Raw genomic sequence first — 26,793 nt, 5'->3', positions numbered from 1 at the left:
TATTACAATTACAAAAGACTAAACTTATATTATTAATGTACATTTCTATACATTGATTCCCCTGTGGGGACAGAAGTTAATAGTAAGAGCTTACTGTTTGGATTAATACTAATCACTCAGCACACAATTAGTGCAGTAAGAACATTTTATCACATTAACTAAAAAATGCATTTTATAAAAAAGGCTATTATATTAATTTGTCCAACAAGGAATTGTTTTAAGCACATGTTTTTGTAAAAAAAAAGTTTAAATATGTAATGAGTTTCATATTTTTAATCTAGTACATTTATTGTTTAAAGAAGAATATTGTTTTGCAAAAGAAAGTTTCCAATTAAAACAATCATAATTGTAGTTCAAGAGCCCAAATCTCTTTGATTATGTGACAAAAGATCTAAAGCAATCAGTATCATAGTTCCAGAATGTTTAGGGTGCAGATCTACAAAAACTATGAATAATTCATATTTGGACATAAAACCAAAACTGTAAAATGTTATTTTATTTTTTACTTTTACTATATTGACAATTTTATGCACAAATATTTTAGCGTAAAAATAGAAAATAATTGTTTCATGTAAAATTACCAAAACATTCAACACAAAAGGAAATACATAATTTTAGAGCACATGTCCTTGAAGAGTAAAAATGTATGCAAACCCTCTATTTTACAAAAATTTGGGAATATACGATCTATATTATTCTTCTGACAGCCACACAATGCCATTTCACATATAATATTCCATACCCTTGTACTGAAGACCTCAAATTAGTCACAGATTGTCCCTCACAAGAAATACAACAAAATATTTTAACTTGTATTATCCCTTCCTTGGCTCTGTTATAAGCAAGGCTTAACATACATCAGCACTATAAACTGGAACAAATGTAACAAGTGCAGCAAACTTTTTTAAAAGAAATACAATGAAAACTTAAAATTCTGGGGAAAAAATCAATATATATAAAAAAGAGGCCATATGCCATGTTCCTTACTATGGCTTATTCTAGTATATGCATAGCTGAGAGAATAGCTATAATAGCATTAACTTGTGATCATCAGAGTAATCTTGAGTCAAAATGAACAGACTTATAAATATGAATAATCTGAGCTAGGTTGCTTGTTATGCAGTAACAATCCCAAAGCTTATTTTGGCATAGAAAGAGTGACACTATCATTTTTTTTGTTCTTATTAAAACAAAACATGAATTCTTGATATATATTTCAAATGAACAATTCTTTATAATTATTGTACAGATTGGGGAAGAAAAAGGAAAAGCAACAAAATATTGATAGAATTTAAAATATTTTGTATTCGCTACACATGAATGGATTTAACTGGCCACAAGATTACTGCATGCTTTCTTTGCCCAAAATGATCCTTAAACACTACAATATATTCCTTTATAAATTTTTAGTAACTTGAAAATGAGTAAATAAAACCATGAAATGTACTTCAGAAACTAGTGGACTTGTCAAAGTAACAGCATCTCTTAAGACTAGGGTTCTTAGAACTAAGCCATATTGTAATGACCACTGCTTCTTATGGAAACATGAGATTCAACTGAGTGAACTGTTGATAAAGGATAAAGATCCGATTTAAGTTAACTACATTTTGGATTAAGTGAACCATAACTTTTAATGGCCTTAATTCATAATATTGATACCAAATAAACCAAGAGTAAATATACCTATGAATGTGATTCCCAGGTTTTATAAGTAAAAAAAAAATAAAACACAGGTGCAAACAGTGCACTATTGTCAGCATTTCTGGATTTCAACCGGGGTATAATTTTAAAAAATATTTTCAATTTCCAGGACTATTGCTTTTTTCAATAATTCTATAATTATTTTATTTCCAAAGCATTAAAACAAAGCTTGGAAACCAAGTAATTTAAAGGAAGTATTTTTAATTTTTTTTAATACAGCCATTTATATGACTGTTTAAACTCCATTCTTTAATTCTGTTACTCAACAAGGGGGTTTCTGTGATTAACTTAAGTCTTCAGTTGAAAAACAATTACTCTGCAAGTATAAAAGCAGAAAACAGCTGATATACTCTGCAGTGTAGATTAAAGAAAGCAAACTTATTCTTTGGATGAGAGACAAATTTCAAGTGTTTAATTCCTACAATAAAAATGTGGAAATCTTTTTGTGCCAAATATTAAGCTTAACAAATTTTCTCAAGATAGCTAAGCATTTTCCTCACATTTATCTACAGATATCAAAATATTCATAATTGGCTTATTGGAGTTAAATTTGGATTTTTCCTTTCAGCAGTTACCTTTTTTCTTGCTAAGGGGCAAAGAAATCACCTTTATATTAATGTTTTCCTTACAACCTGTCATGCTTAAAAATTATGAGGATAGCTAACAGAAACTTGTAATTTTAGAAATTTATTAACATAGTATCTGAAGAGGTGCAGAGAACAAAATTTAAAAAAATCTTGACTGTTCTATTATGTGAATGCTTCACTTTAAGCTCTAAAAAAATAAGCAATGGAGCACAACATAATACCAACAGATCTTCAATGTCCTTATAATTCCCAAACTCTTTACTAGAACCAGTATGTCTTCATATTGTAGAATTTGTGGAGTGCCCTTAACATTCACGAAATACATCTTTAAGTGAAAAAGACCCAAATTTATGAGCGTTCTTGTAGAAAATCATGCACGGTATTGAATTGCCAATTAATAGATGCAGTTCTAATTTTAAAACCAGAAACTGCTAAGTGTAAAAGAATGCTTTCAAGCTTTTAGGTCCCAGTCCTCAGTTCTCTTTTTCTGTTTGCAGAGATGCTGTAGCCAACGCAACTGCTGTGACCGGTTGTGTAATCCCATGCAGTTGCATCTTTGCCAGTTTCTTTTGTTCGCATTCTGTCACCAACCGATTCAGTTCTGCTGCACTGTACCCAATTAGAGTCTTCAAGTCACACACAAACTTGTATACAAACCTTTTTCCTTGTACTTTGCAGATCATGTCACCATCGTAGTAATACCTTCATTGAGGAAAGGAAAAGCAACAAGAAGACAATGAAAAGTAACTGAACCTGGCCCATTTTTTTAAAAAAAATTGTAAAATCTAGGCTTTTGCAATAGAATGGATTATCTTTTTTTCCTTAATTCCTACAAAACCTGGGCCAATTCAGAAACTATAAAGCAGAGATGCATGTGATACAAAACATTAAAGAGAAGCTCACCCATATCACGTTAGGTAATCTCTATTTCATTTAAATTGGAGCTTAACCAGCCTTTATAGCTGCCAGAACTATGATTTCCTGCATATCGCGATCGAATTATTAAATGCTGCAGCTAAAACATACAACAAAGCACAGGCTGCATGATTCAAATCATCTATGATATTTCTGTGCATCTTCACATGTACTGGCATCATGAAATATCCAGTGTTCGGACTGGAGAATATTTGGGAGAAACAGAAAACATGGATGTATAAAATCTGATAGGAAAAAAAGGCCTCCTTAAAGCATTTAGCACAACTAAATGTTAAGTTAGCAAAAAGAAAGATTGATCCCAAACACTATTTTTTTTAAAAAAAATGTGGCATTTCTATAAACTACTTCGTCTTAACAGAGGGAAATCATGTCGGAATTAATTTTGATTGAAGCAGCCTGTAAGCAAGTTTGCAGACAAGTAAATAAATATCTGAAACAAACAAGCCACATATTAGGAGTATCTTCATAACGAGCAACAGAATTTGAAGCTTTTTAGTTGAAAGAAACATAAAAGGATTTTACAATATTAGAAAAACATTTTCCCTGTGTCATTATAGCGTAATTTGAAAATATAAATGACACCAATTGAAAATGGAAGACTGAAAACTCCACTAAAAATGGAAAGAAGTACTTTATTAAAAGAATACATGGTTTACGCATAGGCTGTACCATGAATTTTTTATGTGGACACCTCTGCCTTCTGGAATCACTTTTCTCCTGGAGTCCGAAGAGTTTTCCTACACTGTGTTGGGCTTTAGGAAAGCCGTTTTTTAAGGAAGCTGTATGGCAGGGTGGCTTATGATGTACTTTTTGCTGTATAGCACAGGTGTTAAACTTGCCACGTCATGTGACGCAATGTATATCGCAACTCTTTTTCCATTGCCGGCAATGGGATGGGTGCAACTTTGGTATGATGAAACCAGCCCGCCGGCTGGCAGTTTGACACCCCTGCTGTATTATGTTTAACTGATTTTCTATTTCTCAACTTGGGTATTGATAACTTCACTGTTATTTCTATAATTTCTCTTTCCGTGGTTTTTATTTTAATGCTAATTAAAGTATTTGTATTTTATAAACTACTCCAGTGACTAAAAAGGAAAGTCGTGAAGGTCAGAGGGGAAGATCCACTATCAAGGCAAGAATCAGATGAAAGCTGGAGCCCAACCCTAGAAAGGAATTTGTGAAAATGCCTAACAACCCCTCCTCATAATTCTCTTGAAGATAAGAGATGGAAAGTAGCAAAGAAAGCTTTGCTGAAAAGTCAGCTCCAACAGACTCTTCCTCTACTTTAACCATTTTGATGTTAATCATTTAATTTTGAAAACTGAATCCAACTTTCATTTTTCTTCATTTTATGTTGCTGCTTATAAGATTATAGATGGGGGCTGTAAAGCTTTTATGGATCATGTCTATTATTCTAGAACTTTCAGCTGAAAAGCAATGTAATAATGCTATAAAATCAATCAAGAGTTTTTAACTTACCGTAAAGCACGACTGAGTTTTTCATAATTCATTGTAGGTTTATTTTTACGTTGTCCCCATTTCTGGGCAACTAGTTCTGGTTGATTTAGTTTAAACTCTCCTTCGTCACCAACCCATGAAATGCAATCTCGGGCATCTTTATCAGTCAGAAGCTCAAGCAAGAATTGCCATAACTGGATCTGACCATTGTTTCCTATTATGATTAATATGCAAATATATCTATTAAGTATTATCATCTATCTATAAAGTTAAAGCAAGCAGAAGAGCGGAATAAAATAGTAAAGACATAAAATTTAGGTAACTGTGTATACGTAATCCTTGCTTACCCACCACAGCTGGAACTGGCAACTCTGTTGCTAAGCAATGCAATCAGTGAAATGTCATGTGACCACTTCAAAATTTCATCAGTTCTGGCTGCAGTCATTAAGCAAAGCACCTATAGTTATTAAACATAATATCATGTGATTGTGATTGCTTCCTTCCAGCTTTCCCACTGACTTTGCTTGTTGGAAGCCAGCTGTGAAGGTTGCAAATAGCAATCATGTCACTGTGGAACACTGTGACCATCATCAAGTATACTGGTTGCCAAGTGCTTAAATCACAATCACATGTCTGTGAGGATGCGATGCTAACTACATCTTTAAGGACCAGGCACATATCTCCTTTTTTTGCACCATCACAATTTTGAACAGCCTCTGAAAGAGCAGTCAGCAAGCAAAGACTATCTGTAATCAATTTAAAAAGAAGAAATTAATGTAACAATAGGAAATCTTCATCAAGATTGAAGATCAACTAAAATGTGGAAGAAGAGACCAAGCTTTCTACTTATTAAAATTCTACAGGTTAGAATTCAAGTATAAAATATGCCTAAATACTTTTACAATTTATATAAGCCTTCCACAATTTGGGCATGCTCCACAAGTTAGAACTAACTTCTCTGACATCACCATTGCTAAAAATCATAGAAATGCATAGATACTCACATTTCTGGATATCAGGCAGCTTGAAGAAGACTCAATTAAAATATTTCATAATTCAAAAGCTTGTATTTTAATATTTTAGTTAATTCTAATTCATTTTAGTTAAGGCTAATGTATACTATTTGTGAAGTGTTGCATTCTAATCCCAATTGACAAAGTTTCTTAAGAAAAGTGCTTAGTGCTGTTTGTAACCAATCACTTCATGAAAGTTTATACATTTTAATAAAATGTGTTAGTTGGGAAGGTGCCACCAGACTCCTGATTTTTTTGTTGCCATAGATTAACATGGCTCTCCTACATTTTCTTTGGTATACGGGTATCAAGAAAATTCTTGGAAGAGTCTTGCATCAAAATATAAACATCAATTTAATGAGATATGATTAAACATCCTTGGGATTAAAACCTTCTGAGAGAGTCACTAACATTATTTTTTAAAAAAATAAAGGTGGCAAAATTATTTCAAACAACAATTTTGGGGGAAACCATTAAACTAAAAATAAAAAATCATAATTCATAAATAATTCAGTCCTTAAACTGATGCTTTCTCTTTACTGGGGTAAATATCTAATTTCTCAAACAAATACGCATGGAAAACCTTTAAATACAAGAGCAATGAAATATAAGTGTGTCTTTATATAGCTTTATATTTTCAGAAATTATACTTCATTTTTTAGATTTGTTTTCACAAATGCTTGGCAACGTACTTTCTGTTTAACTTTAAAATCATTGTCTTTCTTTAGAATAATAATTAAAAGATTTGCTTTTAGAAAACTACCTGTTCTGTTACCAGGTGAACTTCTATCTTCCCCTGAAATCCTTGGAGCTCTTTGTACTTTTGCTGTCTTCGCACTACTATTGATTACTTTAATGGTGGTTGGAGTAGAAGGTTGAACTGAAGCTGGAATAATTTGTACAGCTATAGAGGACAAGGCATGAGACAATAAATTTACAAATAACAAAACACATTTCCATCAGTAACAGAGACCTCTCAGGATATTAGAAATTTTAATGAGCAATGCATAATATGATATAATGAAAAACGGAATCTATAATGAATCAGCAACTGAACTAATGTTTTATACTAAAGCATTTTTCCTAACCCTTATATCTGTAACCTGTATTCTACATGTAAACTAAAAATGGAACTTAAATCGAAACATTTATGAGAAAATACAAAGTGGATTTCAAATAGAGCTTAACTCCTGATGACTTTATGGGCATATCCATGTACTCTTCTTAGAAACAGTAACAAAGCCATTTGCCACAAAACACTTTGCGGAAGTTTTTCCAACTTCTCAGTCCAGCCTACAACCCTTGTTAATCCCTTGTTGTGTCCCATCCAAATACTAGCCAGACTTGATCCTTGTTCACTCTCACTCAGACAAGATTCTTTTGAACTTACTGAGGAAGCAGATAGAGTTCTCTGAGAACGAGTTCTACCACTATGGCCTATTTCCATGCTTTGCTTGGTTCCTTTGGGTAGACAGAGTGGGAACTGTTGGATCAGGGAAATTATAAATGTTTCTTTGAAAATAACGTTGAATTCTCTTTTGAAGAAGCCCTCTCTGGACTAAGCTTGATAACTTCCACCTTGCTTCAACTTTGCCTTTTTGGAGAAACTTTTTGAGAAAGCAATCACGGCTGTTGCTGCAGTCCTAGAAAAATGGATTTTCTGTATTTCTGTCAGTTAAAATTCTATCATGGGATGAAAATGGAGTTTGTCATTCTTGATGATGGCCGTCAGGGTCAGCATGAAGCTCTTGGTCCTACTGAACCTCTATTATTGATGTTATTACTGGGGGCTGCCTGAAGTGAATGGGAGTTGGAGACATTGTTTTGTAGCGGTTCTGCTCCTGAGTAGGTAGTTTCAGTTTTGTATTTAAGGAGAAACAGAACTAACTAAAGGCCTTACTCCGATATGAGCCCATAGCTTTTCCTAGCTCCCTCAACATTTATGTATCTTTATTTGTCTATTTATTTCCTGCCTTTATTATTTTTACAAATAACTCAAGGTGGTAAACTCTTTTCCCAACAACTCACAGATGTTAATTCATTAACATCTATAGTAAGCTGCTTGGAGAAGTCATCCATTACTTCAAATGAGCTGATAACACCCAAGGTGAAACCAGAGATCTAAAGAAAAGCCTGAACCTACGCCTGGAGGCTGTTGGTTCTGGATCTGGCAAAAGGCACAGAAAATACTCTTTACAATTAAGTTATTTTTGGAAGGGGGGATATAAATCAAGTATTAACTAGGTTGTTCAGCAGTAACATGATTCTAGCCCAAGTATAAAAACCTGAATATATCTAGAAAGAATGGTCTTTTCTCAGTAAAAAAAATCAATTTAATTTAATTATAGATACTTTAAACTGCATTTTCACTTTTATAAAAGTTGTTTCTGTTTTTACAGTTTAAGTCTCTGATTAAAGTATTTTTCTTTCATAAGTATTCAAAGAACGACAACTTACGTTGATCAATAGTAACTGTCGCTATTTCTCCAGCGTGTTCCTGGCTAGCTAGTACATCTGCAATACATAACAAAAGACAAAGTTCTGCTATAAGAAAACGTCGTTGCAGTTTGATAAACAAGGAAAGATATAAAAAGGATGCGAGAATTTTAGGTACAGTTATTAAAAACTGAAGGTTGACTCAGCCTTCCATCCTTCTGAGGTAGATAAAATGAGGACCCAGATTGTTGGGGGCAATAAGCTAACTTTGTAATAATGCCGCTGGGGGGGGGCGAAAGCCCTAATAAGCAGGCATATACATAGAATGAAGGCTACTGCTAAGCTTGTAAGCCGCTCTGAGTCTTCGGAGAAGGGCAGGATATAAATGGAATTAAAATAAAAAAAATAAAAATAAAAATGGATTTTGTTTTGTTTGAAGCCAGAAGAATTCATTATATTCTGTGTGTTCTGAAAAACTGTTTCAGATCAGCCATAGTTTGGCAGGACTGAAACCCCAATGCTTTTATTATTCTGAGTTTTAGACAAAAAAATAAATAAATAAAATCTAGGTAAAGTAAACAGAGCAAGGCTGGGAAGCATTTCTCCCTTCACCCCCTCTAAAAGCTCTCAGAGTGGCAAATCCTTCTCAACTTTCAACTTTCCCTTCCCTATTTTCTCAGGCAATGTACCAGGATGCATATCCCACCATATCTCTGCCCCCCTTATTTTCAGTACTTTTGCTCATGCTCTCAGCTATCACCATAGCCAAGGTGCCAGCACAGGATAGTGCTCTACCTGCCCTACCAGCATCTTCTCATGGCTATTATTACTGCTGATACTCCATAATACATATTCTACAGGCCTGACCATCCCGCTGTATCACAGTGCCTTTCCTCTCTGCCTTCAGCTGCTACCGATATCCCAGGAGAGTATATGTTACCAGCCAATTTGCCCATCCATTTTTTCAGGGCCTTCCCTTCCTCAACCTAACAGTGACCTGGGCTTTTTTTTTTTCTTGATTCCACCATCACCACCACTTCTACCTGAATAAACTCCATTTTACTTGAGGATAAGGCAACCTCTTCCTTCTACGCATGGATCAAATAACCCGAAACCAGCTGTTTTATATCTGGAACATTTTTTTTACACCCTACTATAAATAGAAGCAGGAAACAAAGGTATTTTTCACTTAGGTATTATGTTAATTACATTATAAATTCTATAGGCCAATTTCATTTCATACTTTTTCTTTAAGTCCCCAGCCTTTTTCACCAGTTAACTTCTGCTGTTGACAATGTTTCATTATGAATGGGTATGTTTTTGTTAAGAGCGACCCTGAGGGGTGAGACGGATTTATTTAACTTTGTACGGTTGAGGAGGGGGATATTAGCTGGTTTCCCAATAGTATCTACCTGTCAAACAATATTTAGTCAGGTGGCTAATTTAAAGTTTATTTGATACAGGACAACCATCTTTAGGCATCACAGAGACACGCGTTCTCAGTCACCGACCTTCCTCTGCAGAAGAGCACTTGACTGGATGAAGAGCAGAAGAGCACTTGACATTCCACACACACAATGACTTTGGGGAAGACCACGCAAAAATGACCTTTTCACCAGGCCTTGGAAAGTGGTACTGTATGATCTACTCTTTTTGCAACAGCTGTTTTATGTTTGGTGGATGTGAATGGCTTAGATTCACAGGTCCTGTTGCTATATGTTGCTATTTTATGAACTGTGGTAGCCATGTTATTGTATCGCTTACTGAATGTTTTGAATTTAATTTACAAGGGCTGGATATATGCTGCTTAAAAGTCAATTTCACCTGGAGCAACTAATACATAAATAAAAATATATAAAATAATATTGGTTATCCGTAATGTTATAGAAAATTGTGCATTTGAAACGTCTGCTTATCTTTCAGAGGCAGACTGAAATCTTTTAAAATTTGTACAAAATTGTTTGTTAAATACGAAAAACGTAAGCATTGACATTTCAACTGTAATATTTGTACTGTTTTACAGCATCGTATCTTTCAAATGATACTAAGATTTTTTTTCCTGCTAAAAACTGCAAGGATAGAAATGGATTATAATTTCACATAACCATATAGCATTTAAATTCACATTTCATGCATACACTGTGTGAAGAATAGAACATCCACAATGTTAAACATTTTATTTATTATTTTTTTAAAAAACACACATGCTAAGAAAACGCACGTACATTTTCGAAGAAGTTCCAGATGGCTCCAGAGGATTTCTCCCCGAGGGACTCTTTGGAAGAAATCTTCTTGGCTGAGGCTACACAGCTCTCTTCCCGGAATGCTAAGAGTATTGAGGTCAATGTCCGTCATGCTGAATTCCTTCATCACCCATACAACCCAGTGCAGTACCTGGTCAGTTGACCACTGTACTGGATCTAGGAAAATACAAAAAATTCATTTTTCCCAATGCTGAAATATGACATATTCTATATATATTGTGTATATTCTGCAAAAATAATTTAAGTCATCATAAAATTCCAGCAATGTTGTCATGAGCAGAAGTAACTGAGAATTAGTAGGCTCAATTATTATACGTTATTAATTACAATTGCAATGTCTTTCAGAATCATTTGGAATTTATCACCGGAATTATCAGCTTTATGAAAGAAAAACTTTACAACAAAATTGTGCGAGTGATCCAGAACAGTGTGAGTCTGAGGTACTGGGGTGGGTTTACAGGTGAGGAACACTTACCTAGCAACTTGCAAACTTCCCTCCTGGCTTCCCCACTAACTTTCAGGAGGAGTCAGCAGGAAAGGTTGCAAATGGCAATCAAGTGATTGCATGGTACTAGGCAACCAGTCATAAAAAGTTTGCCAAGTGCCCAAATTGTGATCTCATGACGGCGTGGGTGCTGTAACAACCACAACTTTAACAACCAGTTCTAAATCTTTGTTCAGTACCATTATATCTTTGAATGGTCACTGAACAAATAGTCGTAAGTCAAGGACTACTTGTAATGCTGTTTACTATATGTTTTCAATAGATATTGTAGCTGATAGTAAATAAAATTCAGTATCATGACACATTTTTTAATTTGCAAGCCCCAAATTTAATTGTTGCATATCCAGATAGGCTATTAAAACTCCTGTCTGTTGATAGTAACTAAAGACACAAAACAATGTTTGATTCTGCCTGTGGTAACTTGTTATCCAATAACTGAACTTCATTTTTAAAGTTATAAAATACATAAAAGTAAACAGTACTTGCAAAGGATAAAACGGGAAGATCAAAGTGATAGCATTTAAAGTATTCCGTAGAATGTTCCACTCTTTTAACATAATGTATACCTGTTGTGATTCAGCATCAGCCTGTGATACCGGCAGCTGAGTCTGATGATTCTGAAGAGGAGGAGGAGGAGGGGTTTGGAGAGCCTTTGGTGTCAGAGGGAGGCTCTGATGCACTGCAGGACTCTCAGCCTGGCCCCTCCCATCATGTTCCTCATCAGACTCAGCCATGTGACCACGAGGTATTGGACGTAGATGATTCACAGCTGGATCTATTCAGGGACGCTAGGAACAAGAGGTAATCCAGCAGAGCAGAACAGAGAAAGGCAATGAGGCAACTTGGTGAGAGGAGGAGAAGGCAATGAGAAGCCACGCCTTGGGACTGCTGATAAAAGGGGAAGGTGTGGGAGGTGCTGGTTGCTGAAGGCAACCGTTTGAAGATCTTCTGCTAGAGTCCTGGTCTGTTATTCCTGTTTAACTCGTTTGAACTTTTAGTTTAATTTGTTTGAACTTTTGATTTCTTTGTAAATAAATCTGGTTGGGTTTTTCCAGCCCGTTGGTTATTAAAAAGGGTTGTCTCTGACATTCAAACAGGGCCGGCTGTAGGCTGGAACAGAACATTACCAACCTGGATTTCAAAGGAGTGGTTGAGTAATTTTATAGAAATAAATTTCCCATAACACAAATGGTTCGTGATTTAGGTGTGGTCTAAAATGGCATGTTCTAGAACAGAGGTCCCCAACCTTTTGGGCAACAGGGACTGGTTCTGTGAAGAGAGGTTTTTCGGCTGACCAGAAGGTGCTTGGATTTATGTGCTGCTTACATCCCACGGATGGGGCTTTGTGTGGACAGGTTGCTGGCATGATGCGGCCCAGGACTGGTCCACGGACCGGGGGTTAGGGACCCGTTCTAGAAAGTTTACTTCTAGATAACTACTAAACACAGATGATCGTATCATATACTGAGAAATGAGATATACAAAGCAATGGATTTTGTCTATGGAGATTCTCAGTCATCTAGGTCATAGTTATACCAAAGATGATTTTTTTTTTCACGAGGCAACTGGCTTTTCTTGTTTTTCTCTGAAGACTTTTCGTTTCTCATCCAAGAAGCTTCTTCAGCTCTGACTGGATGGTGTGGAATGGAAAGATTTATACTCCTTGCAGACAGCTGTTCAATTGCATTCTTTTAGCAAGTCGTTAATGCTACCTGGAGCCTTATCCGTGTCCTCAATGGATTTTATATACCCCTAATTCTTATCATTTAATGATACAATGTCTTACCATACGGTATTCCTAAGCGCTCTTGTTCTTTACGGTACCCTTCTAATGCTGCAGCCCATCGAGTTACTTGTTCTGATGTTTCATCAGATATGGTGGTAATATGTTTAGTTCCATCTAATGTTATTACTTGGGTTTCTTCAACAAGGTGTGCTTCAGTTTCTGTGTGATGTGCATCTGGATCAATCACAACCTCAACTGTTTCAACCGGTTTTACAATTTCAAGGATGTTTAACTTTGGGTCCATTCCTGTATGCAGAAAAGGAAAATGAATGAATATACAAATATAGTATTTATAAATAATGAAACAGTATGGTATCTAAACATATTAACATAATGAACAGGATTGTTAGTAAGATTGCCTTTTTAAATGTAGTTTTAAAAATCATGTGCTGAAAACGTTATTAGCCATTATTCTCCACAACAGTAAGCTTCATTTAAAAAATAAAATATTCCTATACGAACTAATTAGCAAAGGATTTCATTTCAGTCTTTTCAAAGTTATATTATATCTCTCATGAAACAAGGTAAAGGAAAGCAACTGAGAAAGCAATGATGCACCAGGATTCTTTCAATGGTATTCTCCTGTTCCCTCCACCACTTTGTCTTTTTATTTATATCATTTCACATAAAAAACCTATTTTTGATTAATAATTTACCTTGCCTCGATATTACTTGGACACTAAGCTGCACAGTTCCATCTGTTTTGACACCTTGATCAAACAAACTACGGTCTGGATCCAGCTTGATAATTAAAGGAAATTCAGAAAAATGTTGAAGTCAACAATTCATAACTATAAATGTGAACATTTTATAAATTTAAAAAGGTATTGACTTTCAAACACAAAGTCTTCAACTTACATCCATTCGTTTAGTGACTATTCAAAATTACAACACTGAAAAAAGTTATTTATGACTGTTTTTCACACTTACAACCATTGCAGCATCCCCATGGTATATGATCAAAATTTAGACACTATGGCAAATGGTTCATACTTATGATGGTTGCAGTGCCTTGGATCATGTGATCATATTTTGCAACCTTCTGACAAGCAAAATCAATGGGGAAGCCAGATTCATTTATTAATCGTGTTACTAACGTAATAACTGTAGTGATTCACATAAAAGCTGTAGCGAGAAAGGTCATAAAATGGGGCAAAATTTACTTAATTGTCTCACTTAGCAACATAAATTTTAGGCTTAACTGTGGTCATAAGTTGAGGACTACCTGTAAGCATGTGAAACCATTATTTCCCAATCACAAATAACAAAGCTATCAATATATTCTTTTGAAGATGTTTGTATGTGTACATACACATCCTTCTATATTATATGGGAATATCTCAAGAATCACAGTTAGTATCATGTTTAACATGTCAAAATTGTTGCAGATCAAAATAGTTCCCTGCCTCCTATCACCCCAGGATGGAATAATTTTTGTTTTGGGAAGTTTGTTGAAAATAGCATTTATACTGAACAGCATTGTACTGTTATTTTCTATAAGCTAGATATTCCTGCATTTTCATTTAAATAAAAATACAACTTTCTGCTCCCATTTAGATACACAAAAATATGTGATTCATCAGAATAAATCAAAATTCTATTGTTTTTTTTCTGATGTATTCATAACCAAAGGTTGTTTTGCATCCTAGAACAATCTGTTTCCACCATCCAAGCCAGAACTTTCCTCTACGTGCACTACTATATTCCAAACTTTAGCATTTCACATTTAAAGTAAGCTAAATTACTTGCTCTCATTTTTTAGCTTTCTCATAATCATATCTGACATTATATTCTGTTTTCCTAAATAAATATTAATTTTACTTTCCCTTAAGTACTTCAAAAACTTTTATATAAAAGGTAGCAACTAGTTTGATAAATGTATCAGATATGAGGGAAAATGTAAGTAGAATGGTTGAAAAAAGCATTGTACAAAAGAAGTGTACATTAATCTATGTTTGACTGGTGTATATTAGACTAAATCTATATTGATTTACTACTAAATCAAACTAGCTCTAAAACTGATACTTATTTACAACTCTTTAACAATTTGTTTATACCTGTATATCTTGCAAACAGATTTCATGAGCTTCTAAGGAACACTGAAGTCTTGGTTCCAGCAGTTTCTTTAGATTTCCAACTGGTTCATTGATATCAATAGCCTGACTTACAAATTCTGCAGTAGTGTAAGTCTGTTCAACAATGCTGAAATGAAAGAATTAAAAAAATAATCCAGTTTCTAGAATAGATTTTTAATGTGTGGGCCTAAACATGATTTGAACATTTTTAAATAGTTCAGTAATATTGAACATTGAGAAGTACAGATAGGTAATTCATATGTAAATACATAAATCAATGTCACTTTCAAATATTAAATGACTGATGACATGAAGGTCATAGATGGATATTTATTTAATGGAACTATTTTATTTTTAAATTAAATTCTGAAATCCATTAAACTAGGTATGAGGCAAAAACTACAACAAGAATTTCCTTTTTGAGTACCAGACCTGAATGGAGCTTTTTCATATAAAATGCATTTTTAATTAATTGCAAGATTTTGGAATTCGATAATTTGGGAAATGGGTGCAATCTTTTGGCAAATTACCCAAAGATATCATCACATTTTTAGCATGATTTTTATACTTAGCATGATATCATCAAATGTTTCTGTTCTTTCTACATCCCTATAAAGAATCTTCAAGATGGACAAGGATGTGATTAAGGCAACAGCTATTTTAAAAGTCACATGAGAAGGAACAAGAGAATATTACCGTGTTTCCCCGAAAGTTAGACCCAGCCCAATAGTAAGCCCTAGCATGATTTTTGGGGGAGAGCCTAATGGAAGCCCTACTCCAAAACTAAGCCCTACTTTTGGGGTGAGGTGCACCCCTAAAAATCAAGCTAGGGTGGGTTACGGGGGAATAGAGCTGCCGCACGCGCCCTGCACCAGCTTACCTTACCAGTAGGACCACCACAGCCAGGCCTCCCACACCCTGACACCTGTTGCGCCACTACTTGACTTCTTCTGCGGCTGCTTGCCGCTGTTCTGAACCAGCCCTCTTCTCGCACCCCTAATCAAAAGAAGAGTCTGGAAAGCGTCCAAGACCAAAAGGCTTCTGCCAAGTTTTAATTACACTGTTACAAGAATACAAGAGCTTGACTTCTCAAACGGAAAAGTTGCTTTCAGCAACCAGCCCCTCCCCAAACACTTCTTTTATAGAGAGCTCAGGGCGTGGTCTCCCTGTGCCTCCTCCCGAGGAGTCCCATAGCCTTTCTTTGTTTGTCCCTGCTCGTCTGCCTCCTGCGTCGGGCGTCCTTGAACAGGGCCAGCTGTGGGTCATCATCCTCCGCACTCTCGGGCTCACACAGCTGAGAAGAGGTTCCCGGCTGAGGACTCTGCAAAGTCTCCAAATCATCATCAGCCGGTTCGTTTCCCTCCTCCCCCACATCTGAGTCCTCCGATACATCGGACCCGGCTGTCGGACCCACAGGCTGGCCCTGAGTCACAACACTATCCCGCACCGCAGGGCCCTTCCCCCGGGTCTGCCGATCCGGATGCGGTCGGGATGGGAACTGTTCGTGAAACGCAGTCACCAACGCAGGGGCATGAACGGCGGTCGCGTCTTCCCATGTGAAGTCCTCCGGCCCGTACCCTTTCCACTCGATCAGGTACTGGAAGCGACCTTTCAGCCAGCGGGAATCCCTGATGCTGGCGACCTCGTACTCGGGGGTGCTGTCGCCATCACGAGGTCCTGATGGGGGAGGTTCCGCTTGGCGAAGTGGACAAGCCGGTTGTTCGGGGACCAACAAGGACCGATGGAAGACGGGGTGCACGCGCAGGGAACGTGGCAGAGTTAAACGATAGGCGACCGGGTTGATGACGGCCTCGACTGGGAACGGTCCAAGGTAACGGTGGTCCAGCTTCCTCGCCGGCCGAGTGGATGGTAGGTTCCTGGTGGACAGCCAGACCCGATCCCCCACCGATAATGGAGGCGTATCCCTTCTCGACCGATCGGCGAACCTCTTGTAGTCGGCCTTGGCCTTCTCCAGCTGCCGTCGCACCAACCGATGGATCGCCTGTAACTCCGCCATGAATTCGTTCGCTGCCGGCTCCGGTGAGTCCACGGGAGAAAGGGGGAAAAACCGAGGGTGATAACCCACATTGGCCAAGAACGGTGTCATCTGCGTGGAGGTGTGCTGCAAGTTGTTAAAGGCAAACTCGGCTATGGCCAAATAGTCCACCCAATTGTCCTGCTGCAGGTTAACGTAGCAGCGCAGATACTGCTCCAAAATGCCGATGACCTTCTCGGTACCCCCGTCGGTCTGAGGATGATGCGCGGACGAGAGGCAAACCTTAATGTCCAACGCCCGCATCAACTCCTGCCAGAAGCGGGCTGTAAACTGGGCCCCCCTATCGGAGACGACTCTATCGGGAAGGCCGTGCAGCCGGAACACCTGTTGGACATGCGACTAGTGGCGCGAGCTGACGGTAAGCCGCGACAGGGGATGAAGTGCGCCATCTTGGTCAACATGTCCACCACCACAAACACTGTCGTGAAGCCGGAGGATGGGGGTAGATCCGTCAGAAAGTCCATGGACACAGCCCCCCAGGGTCTCTTGGGCGTTGGCAAAGGCTGCAGTAAACCAGGCGGGGCCCCTGTCGCTGACTTGGCCTGCCTGCATGGGACGCAGGAGGTGACATAAGACTGGACATCGTGTCGGACTCGGGGCCACCAGAATGTACGGGAGACCAGGTTCAGAGTCTTGAACAGGCCAAAATGCCCCGCAGCCGGGTTATCATGACATTGGCTGAGGACGAGTCCCCTGAGTGGCCCTCCTGGAACATAGAGCCGGTCACGATAATACAGGAGTCCATCCGTGACCGACCAAGGCGAATCTGGCCCCACCTCTTCCTTCCGCTGAGCCACCCACGCCTCCTGCTGCTGCGCCTCCCGGATCCGAGCCCGTATATCCACCGGCTCCCGCACCGCAGCAAAAGACTCGACGGGGATCACGGTCCTGGGCGGAAGCTTGTCTTCCACTCGGGTGTACTCGGGCTTCCTGGACAGAGCATCCGCTCTCTGGTTGTGCCCGCTTGGTATGTACCGCACCCGGAAGTCAAACCTCGCAAAGAAGAGGGACCACCGGATCTGGCGTTGGTTCAAATTCCGAGCGGTCTGCAGGCTTTCCAGATTCTTGTGGTCCGTCCGGACCTCGATTTGATGCCGCGCCCCCTCCAGATGATGCCTCCAAGCCTCGAACGCCGCCTTGATGGCCAGCAGCTCCTTCTCCCAGATGGTATAGTTGCGCTCCGAGGGATTCAATTTCCGTGAGTGATACGCGCAAGGGAAAAGGGTACCGTTGGGCGTCGCTGCCTGGAGTAACACGGCCCCAATGGCAATGTCGGAGGCGTCCGCCTCCACGACAAACGGCCGTTGCGGGTCAGGATGCTTCAAGATGGGCTCCTTCATGAAGGCGTCCTTCAAAGCTTGGAACGCCTGTTGTTCGGGGGCGTTCCACTGGAACCGAGTCTTCTTCTGCAGGAGCCGGGTGAGGGGGGCTGTCAAGGCAGCAAAGCCAGGGATGAATGTCCGATAGTAGTTGGCAAATCCAAGAAGTCGCTGAATATCCTTCACGCGACGCGGGGGTTGCCAACTCTGCAACGACTCAACTTTACTCGGTTCCATGGCGATGCCCTCAGGAGAAATGCGGTGACCCAAGAAATCAATGGTCACCTGGTAGAACTGGCACTTCTCCAACTTGGCAAACAGCCGATGTTTCCGGAGGCGCTGCAGGACCTGACGGAGATGCTGATGATGCGCTTCACGCGACGGGGAGTAAATCAGGATGTCGTCCAGGTAAATCACAACAAACTGGTCCAACAGATCCCGAAAGATGTCATTCATAAAATGCTGAAACACAGCGGGGGCGTTGGTCAGGCCAAACGGCATCACCGTGTACTCGAAATGTCCATAGCGAGTACCAAACGCCGTCTTCCACTCATCACCCGGCCGAACCCTGACGAGGTTGTAAGCTCCACGCAGGTCCAGTTTCGTGAAGATCTTAGCCTCCCGGAGTCGGTCCAAGAGCTCGGGGATGAGGGGCAGCGGGTAGCGGTTACGCACCGTGATAGCGTTGAGTTTCCGGTAGTCACAGCAAAGCCGTAACTCACCCGACTTCTTTTTGACGAAGAGCACGGGCGCAGACACTGGCGAGGACGAGGGCCGGATGAAACCACGAGCCAAGTTCTTCGTCAGGAAGTCCCGCAATGCAGCCAACTCGGGCTCCGACATGGAGTACAAACGCCCCACTGGGAGAGGCGCATCAGGGACTAGGTCAATGGAGCAGTCGTAGGGCCTGTGCGGGGGTAATTGGTCCGCCTCTGACTCGCTGAACACGTCAGCAAAGTCGGACAGTTCGGGAGGCAAGGAAACCCCTGGGGAACCCTCCACCTGGCCGGCACAGATATGGCGGGTGTGGTCCACGCACTGCAAACTTGGGAAGGTGACCAAGTTCTGAGACCAATAGATCTGTGGATCATGCGCCCGGAGCCACGCCAGTCCCAAGACCACGGGGAAGTGCAGATCCGAAGTGACGTAGAACTGAATGGCCTCCACATGGGTACTGATGGCCATACACACGGGTTGCGTGGCGGCCGTGATAGGCCCGGACAGGAGCACTCGACCATCGATGGTCTCCACAAGCATGGGCGGATCCACTGGACACTGGGGAACAGCCCATTTGGCCACAAAGGCCGAATCCATAAAGTTAGTGGTAGCCCCAGAGTCAATTAAGGCATGGACCGGAATCCCCTCTGGCTTGCCAGGAAGGATCAGACGTGCCTCCAAAATCAAATGCCGTGGAGGTTCACAGGCACCGTCGGAACAACGTCGCTCGGTGTGGATGTTGTGGGTCGCCCGATCTTTCACACCGTCTAGATCGGGCTCGGGCCGTTTCCCGATAGCAAAGCAGGGGACTTTCTCGGGGCAGGCTTGGTCACTGACGCCCGCTGACGCTTCTTCGGGCAAGAAGCAGCCAAATGTCCAGGGTCCCCACAGTAAAAACACAACCCCTCCGATCGTCGTCTGTCCATTTCCGTCACCGATAGACGGGACCTGGCGGCACCCAGCTCCATTGGCTCCTCCCTCTGGACTGGGGGCTCACGCACAACAGGGGCGGCAGGGGTCTGTGGGGTGGCACGGCGACTCTTACGCTGCTGCAGCCGGGCATCGATCCGCAGACAAAGATGGATCAGCCCATTCAGGTCTGAGGGAATGTCCACGCGGGCCAGCTCATCCAACATCTCCTCTGACAAGCCATCCTGAAAGGCATCCACGAGCGCAGCCTCATTCCAGGCGGAATCCTGGCTAAGCAGCCGGAAATCGCTGATATAGGCCTGTAGAGGGCGCTGACCCTGCCTCAAAGCTTTCAGGCGTCGGGTGGCCGTCTGCGCCTTAATCGGGTCCTCGTACATGAGGCGCATATGGTCACAAAACCCCCCAAAGTTATCCAACAAAGGGCTAGGCTGTGCCAACAGAGGCGTGCCCCAACGAGCTGCATCTCCCGACAGAAGGCTCAATACGAATCCCACCTTATCTCGGTCAGTGGGGAAATCAGCTGCTCTCACGCTGATATAAAGCTGGCATTGTCCCAGGAAGGCAGGAAACAGTTCTGGTTTACCAGCAAATTTATCCGGCATAGCTATCTGACATTTCCTCCTGGGTGGGGGGGCAGCATGTACCTGAGCCTGCAGTTGTGCCACCTGAGTGGCCAGCAAGGTGAGTTGCTGGTTGAGCTGGGCATTCTCGGCAAGAAGCTGCTCCATCGTAGTATTAAGGGGTGGGTGGCTGAAAGCAAACTGTTCTGAACCAGCCCTCTTCTCGCACCCCTAATCAAAAGAAGAGTCTGGAAAGCGTCCAAGACCAAAAGGCTTCTGCCAAGTTTTAATTACACTGTTACAAGAATACAAGAGCTTGACTTCTCAAACGGAAAAGTTGCTTTCAGCAACCAGCCCCTCCCCAAACACTTCTTTTATAGAGAGCTCAAGGCGTGGTCTCCCTGTGCCTCCTCCCGAGGAGTCCCATAGCCTTTCTTTGTTTGTCCCTGCTCGTCTGCCTCCTGCGTCGGGCGTCCTTGAACAGGGCCAGCTGTGGGTCATCATCCTCCGCACTCTCGGGCTCACACAGCTGAGAAGAGGTTCCCGGCTGAGGACTCTGCAAAGTCTCCAAATCATCATCAGCCGGTTCGTTTCCCTCCTCCCCCACATCTGAGTCCTCCGATACATCGGACCCGGCTGTCGGACCCACAGGCTGGCCCTGAGTCACAACAGCCGCCACTTGCGGCCGGATGCTATGTGGCTCACTGCGCTATTTCCGCTGCTCACGGCACGATGCCGCATGGTGCTTCAGGCCACTTCCGCTGCTTGCGTGCTTTGGACCGCTTCTGCTACTTGCGCAGCACTTCGGGCTGCTTCTGCTGTTCACGCACTTCACGCTGCTTCAGTTGCTCGCAGCAGGACACGTGGTGCTTAGGGCTGTTTCCACTGCTGAAACAGCCCAAAGAGCTACGCAGTGTCCTGCTGCAAGCAGCAGAAATGTTGCAAAGCACCATGTGGCCTCCTGCCATGAGTAGCGGCAATGGTGCAATGTGCCACATGGTGTCTGGCTACAAGTGGCAGCAAGCAGCCACAGAAGAAGTCATGCAGCGGCGCAACGGATGTCGGATGTGGGAGGCCTGGCTGTGGTGGTCCTAAGGTAAGACATTCTCCAAAATTAAGACCTAGTGCCTCTTTTGGAGAAAAAAATATATAAGACCGGGTCTTAATTTCAGGGAAACACAGTAAGACACAAGCACATTACATACATTGCAAAAATCAAAATGTGCTGGCAGATGGTTAGCAGCAGTATTCCACAAAACTCTTGATTAATATTGTAATACTAATGAAGAATTGGAATCAAAGATCAACTCAACCAGTGGTGGGATACAAATAATTTAACAACCAGTTCTCTGCAGGGAGGTAGGTGGGGGGGCGCTGCCACAAGGCAGGGGGGAGCTGCCTCATGGAACCACTTACCATGCCGATGGGGCCCTGCAACCAGACCTACCATGCCCCGACACCTGTCACGCCTCGCCGGTTTGGTAGTCACTTCTCTCACTTTCTCCTTCTTCCTCCTCCTTTGAACAGCCCTTCACCCCCGTTGCTGCTTTTTCAGTCCCAGAGTTTGTCTGGAGCCTGTGCAGAGGGTCTTTGGAAGTGAAGCCCCGCAGTAATCGGGTGGGGTGGGAACCATCCCCTTCGCTTTCGGACTGGCTCCGAAATGGGCTGGAAGGAGTGGCCTGAGGACTCCAATCTGCCTTTGCAGCAACCAAGGGGATTGGAGGCACATGAATGCACGCTAGTCTGAAATCTCAAAAGAATGGGATTTTTTCCCCCGTGCTGGATTTTCACTGCCATACTATTTAACTTTCTTTAAAGTTTACTTGATGCACAACAGGAAGGATCCGCATTCTGCATCAAGTCCCAGACTGAAAAAGCAGCAATGGGAGTGAAAGGTTGTTCAAAGGAGGAAGGAGAAAGTAGAAGCCCAAGGGAGACCGCCTCCGTCACCCTGCAAGCAACGACTGAAGCTGACGCCCTGTTCCATGCCCAAGGGAGAGCTTGTTGCATGGCGGCAGCAAGCAGAGGCGGGGGGGAGCCTTCACTCCTGCCTCCTCTTGCAGAGTGACGGAGGTCGTCTCCCTTGGGCATGGAACAGGGCGTCAGCTTCAGTCGGTGCTTTGGAGAAACTCCTCTATCACCCTGAGGAGCTTGAGAGTGGCAAGACCCAAACGGCTGAAGGGAGGAGCCAAGAGAAAAATACCTCAGCATGGGATTGAAAAAAAACTTGGAAAAACTGGAGACGGGAAGGCCAGGAGTGGAGACTCAGATCATAACCAGTTCATCGAACTCAATAAAAATCCCACCACTGAACTTAAATCTGTAAATCTATACTGACAACTATAAAACAATAGTTACCTTATCAATTAAACATTTTTATTAATTATTTTGTAAGTAATATGGGCTGTGGCTTTAAAGAAAATGCTGTTCATGTGATATTTTTATTTCAATTTTATAAACCACTTAATTTCTATGGTACTCTAAAGTAATAAGTGATGAGGTGGAAGCAATATCTGTTGCTTCAACTTGTTGCAAGCATTAAAAGTTCTTTGAACGGTAAAAACAAACTTATGCTTTCTATCCTTCATCAAAAAAACCTCATATATTTTCATCCTTAAAGTCAAGAAAAATATTATTTCCATAGAATTTAAATGAATTGTTCAAATGGATTTAACCTTCCTTTAATCAGAAAGACAACTATAAAAAATAACCATGTAAGGGGTCCCACTAAATTTTTCTACATACCTTTCTTCAGTGCACTCTTGTTTTTCAGTTCCATCAATTTCTATTTCTATTAGTTCTTCTGCTTCTCTTTTAGTCATGGTTGAAATATTTTAAGAGGCAGCCTGCAAATTCAAACACAAATAGTCCACACACGTTAAAATTAAAATACTTTTATGTAACATGCATTTTTACTATTCCATACAATTGAAAAAAAGATACGTAGTAGCATAAAGAATGCATGTTAGGAATATTTTGTTGAGTACTATTATTAATATCGTTATTAATAATACTAGAATAATAATTCTAGTATTTATTAACCATTATTGCTTCATAATAATTCTAGTATTCCATTACAAGTAAAAATGCTGCTTTAAGTTGTTGACAAGTGCTACATAAACGCACTTAAGCATTTTTAAAGTACTTTTTTGCCTTTCAAACCTGAAGTGTCTTAAAAATTACTTAGTAAACAAATCACTTCTGTGTTAAAACTGTTTTGATACACAATATTTTAATAACCTCATATATTCTGGATTTATTTTTAAGATAATATGGCACGGGCTCTTCTAGAAATCTTGTACAGGTAGTCGAGTTATGACCACAATTGAACTGAAAATTTGTTGCTAAGCAAGACATTACTAAGTAGATTTTGCCTCATTTTATGACCTTTTCTCCCACAAATTTCGATCATGTGACCATGGGGACACTACAATGTGTGAAAAATGGTCATAACTCACTTTTTTCAGTGCCTTTGTAACTTTAAATGGTCAGTAAATGAACTGTTGTAAATTGAGGATTACCTGTAATCCCAACAGCTGATGTTAACCACACCTTTACTGGTTATTTTCCATCTTTTTTCTATCAGTTTCTGAAACATGCAGTGTGTTATAGTCACTCTAGCCCAAGAAATCCACACAACTTACTAGAATGTTATAACTTGAAAGTGTTATCTTTACTCTGCATACACTTGCCAACTAAAATATGCGTTTTAAAAGTTAGGGCTATCTCCTTCAGTCTCATAGACAAAATGGTACTTTAGAACATTAAGGTACAATATTGTCTGCAGTTGTTTAAACCAAATATATCTTTTCCTTAGATCTCATGGCAGTTTTAGAAGGTGGCCAAACAATCATGGAAAAGGCATGACAGAGAAGGATTCCTCCCACCCTACCAGCTTATTGCCTTCATGTTGGAAATGTTGCACAGTCCTACATTAATGTGATTTTACACTACTTTCCACTTCAAAATATTCTGTTTTGCTTCCCCCAAATGGGGAAAAAATAATTTCCAAGAATCCAAGCTATAGAGAACCAGATATAGAGCAAAGGCAGGTTAGAGAAACAAGACCAAGCATTAAGGGAACTGTATTGGATATGATATAATTAGGCTATCAAATAATGTACAGCTCAGCTAGTCCTTACAAGAATTATTAATTTAATAAACAATACCAGACCTTTAATTTTTCTCCTCCTGTGGTATCATTTTCTTTTGAGTATCACTGGCTGTGCTCACAACACTCTTACCACTACTTAATTTAGCCATGAATTTACTGAATCAATCAAGAGGTTCACAAAATACAGTGAATCATAAAATAATCAACCTCTCTCAATGTACATAACATGCTGGCTAAAATATAACTGGCTAGTTTATAATTCAGTCTACCATGAGAACTCACACATTTTAAGCCACAGGGTGGGATTATTTCACTACTGACATCTGGAAGATGCTCTTGGAAGCCTAATGAAATTGGAAGCTTTGGACTTGAAAAGTTCAACATTTTAAATTAAAAACAAGGGGATGTTACTTTGCTCCTTACAATGAAGAATTATTGGTTGATTAATTATTGTAATCACGCTGATTTAGAAATAGTAAAAAAGCATAATATTCAAAGCCCGACATTCTTTCTTCCCCTCTATATCTATATCCTGTTTTACTTAGTATTTGTAGAGAGAAATAAAAGTAATGATTAGTTGCCCCCAAACCGGTTCTCTTTCTTGGTTCTTTATTAAATTGAGGTTTTCTTTAAAAAAAAAAAAGATTCATCCTACATGCACACGCAGTAAGAAATTCCACAAAAAGAGTAAAGCTTATTTCTAGCCCGCCTCAACGAAATTACAAGTAACAGCTGCACTGGGGGGAAAAAACCCCCACCAATGCTACATGTTCCTCGTCTATAAAACATTACCAAAAACAAACAAATATAAACCGCTATTTGTCGTGATAATAAATACATCTCGTTTCTCCTCAGACAGTTCTCGTTTTCCAAGCAGCCTTACTGCACTTTAAACAGGACGCGTGCAGTGCCGCTATACTTACTTAACAAAGTGAACTTTTGCTACCAATTAACGGCCGGCCACGAGAAGGCAGGCAGGCCCTCGTTCCTCGCTCTTGAAAGAATTACACACAACTCGGCAGAATATACGGCTGCAAGCGAGCTGAACGTAAACTAAACTAAGCCGACAAGTCGAGACTTAAAAGACAACTGCGAAGCAGCGTATTATTGACTTCTACCACGACGTAGCAGACCGTTTCAAACACGGAGAGGGCGAGAACGCGATATATATATATAAAAAATTTTTTTTAAAAAAAAAAAAAGGAAAAAGGCTGCCGTCTCCGGGGCACGACGTCGTCAGAAAGGAAAAAAAAACACGTATCAACCCATCCCTGTGTGGAGAGAGAGAGAGAGAAAAGGGCGCCTGCCAAAGGGACTTGGCTTTCGCCTGGAGTCCCGAGGCCTCTTTTTCCATGTCCAAAAGAGCAGCGTTTTCCAACCTTAGGAACTTGAAGATGCGTGGACTTCAACTCCCAGAATTCCCCAGCCAGCTACGCTGGCTGGGGAATTCTGGGAGTTGAAGTCCACGCATCTTCAAGTTCCTAAGGTTGGGAAACGCTGCAAAAGAGGAGACGAAGAGGACCGCAGGGACCTTTCCTTGCCCCATCCATGATTCGAGGGAGGGGGAAAAAAAGGCAAAAGCTTGGCAAGACGAAGAGGCAGCGAGTGAAAAATCCTTTCCCTCCCTCCCTCCCCCCCCCGCCCGGTCCTAGGCCTTCCTCCGTCACCCGCGGCGGCGCCTCCTTGTCGTTTGAACTCGAAACGGAAATGAGACTCGCGCCGCGCGGAGCAGAAACGGAAACAAAACACAAGAAGCGAGGAGGCCACGAGACCCCCCCCTCCCGCCCGGATACAGCGCGAGGCGCTTTCCTCTTCCCCCCCCCTCCTGCTCACGCTTTCCTTCCAGCCGCGCGTTCCGGAGGTCCCGCTGGAAGACTCACCAGCCGCCGTCGCCGGCCGCCGCCGCCTCACACTCTCCCGTCACACACACAAAAATAAAATAAAAGCCAATCCAGCCCCACCGCGAGTGGAGCAGCGCCGCTGTTTTCTCTCTCTTCCGCCGTGGCAGCTCCTGTTTTCCCCCTGACAGTCCTGTGGCGGGGAAGGCGGGTGGAGGAGGAACCTTTAAGCGGACTCCAACTCTGGCGGTCGCTCGGCTAGGCCTGCGCGCGGGGCCCTGGCGGGGGAAAAGCGCAGATACACGATGCCCCCCCCCCCGTCCTCAGCTCCCGCGCGCCAGGGCAAAAACTACGACTCCCAGCGCCCTTTGCGAGCCCGCTTGGGCCGCTATAGTAAAAATTCAAAGCTTTTTTTTTTTTTTTAACAAGCGCCCCCTTTTATAAGTCGGAAGTGAATTCTTCTCTTTCCGGTCGGTCTACGGCCCGCCGGTGAAA

At 41.3% G+C, this 26,793-nt stretch overlaps 1 protein-coding gene across 3 annotated transcripts; it reads right to left on the bottom strand.

Annotated features, from left to right (window-relative positions):
- Positions 1-481: 481 nt before the first annotated feature.
- On the bottom strand, positions 482-26,717 carry GABPA (GA binding protein transcription factor subunit alpha). Of its 3 annotated transcripts, none has more exons than XM_083361824.1 (10): positions 26,341-26,717; positions 23,092-23,192; positions 14,747-14,891; positions 13,346-13,430; positions 12,690-12,935; positions 10,360-10,554; positions 8,156-8,212; positions 6,462-6,602; positions 4,707-4,899; positions 482-2,990 (listed from the first exon to the last, which is right to left on the bottom strand). In XM_083361824.1, exons 2-10 carry the CDS (start codon positions 23,166-23,168, stop codon positions 2,762-2,764), a joined length of 1,368 nt encoding a protein of 455 aa, XP_083217950.1. In that variant the 5' UTR covers positions 23,169-23,192; positions 26,341-26,717; the 3' UTR covers positions 482-2,761. The 3 variants fall into 3 exon arrangements, with proteins under 3 accessions (XP_083217950.1, XP_083217951.1, XP_083217952.1); XM_083361825.1 differs by lacking the exon at positions 26,341-26,717 and adding an exon at positions 25,384-25,705; XM_083361826.1 differs by lacking the exon at positions 26,341-26,717 and adding an exon at positions 23,868-23,935.
- Between the last annotated feature and the right edge of the window lie 76 nt (positions 26,718-26,793).

Source organism: Vipera ursinii (genome assembly GCF_947247035.1).
Source record: "Vipera ursinii genome assembly, chromosome: 4".
Classification (NCBI taxonomy): Eukaryota; Metazoa; Chordata; class Lepidosauria; order Squamata; family Viperidae; genus Vipera; species Vipera ursinii.
The sequence above is the reverse complement of the archived record's forward strand: the minus strand, read 5'-3'. Positions and strand labels throughout refer to the sequence as shown.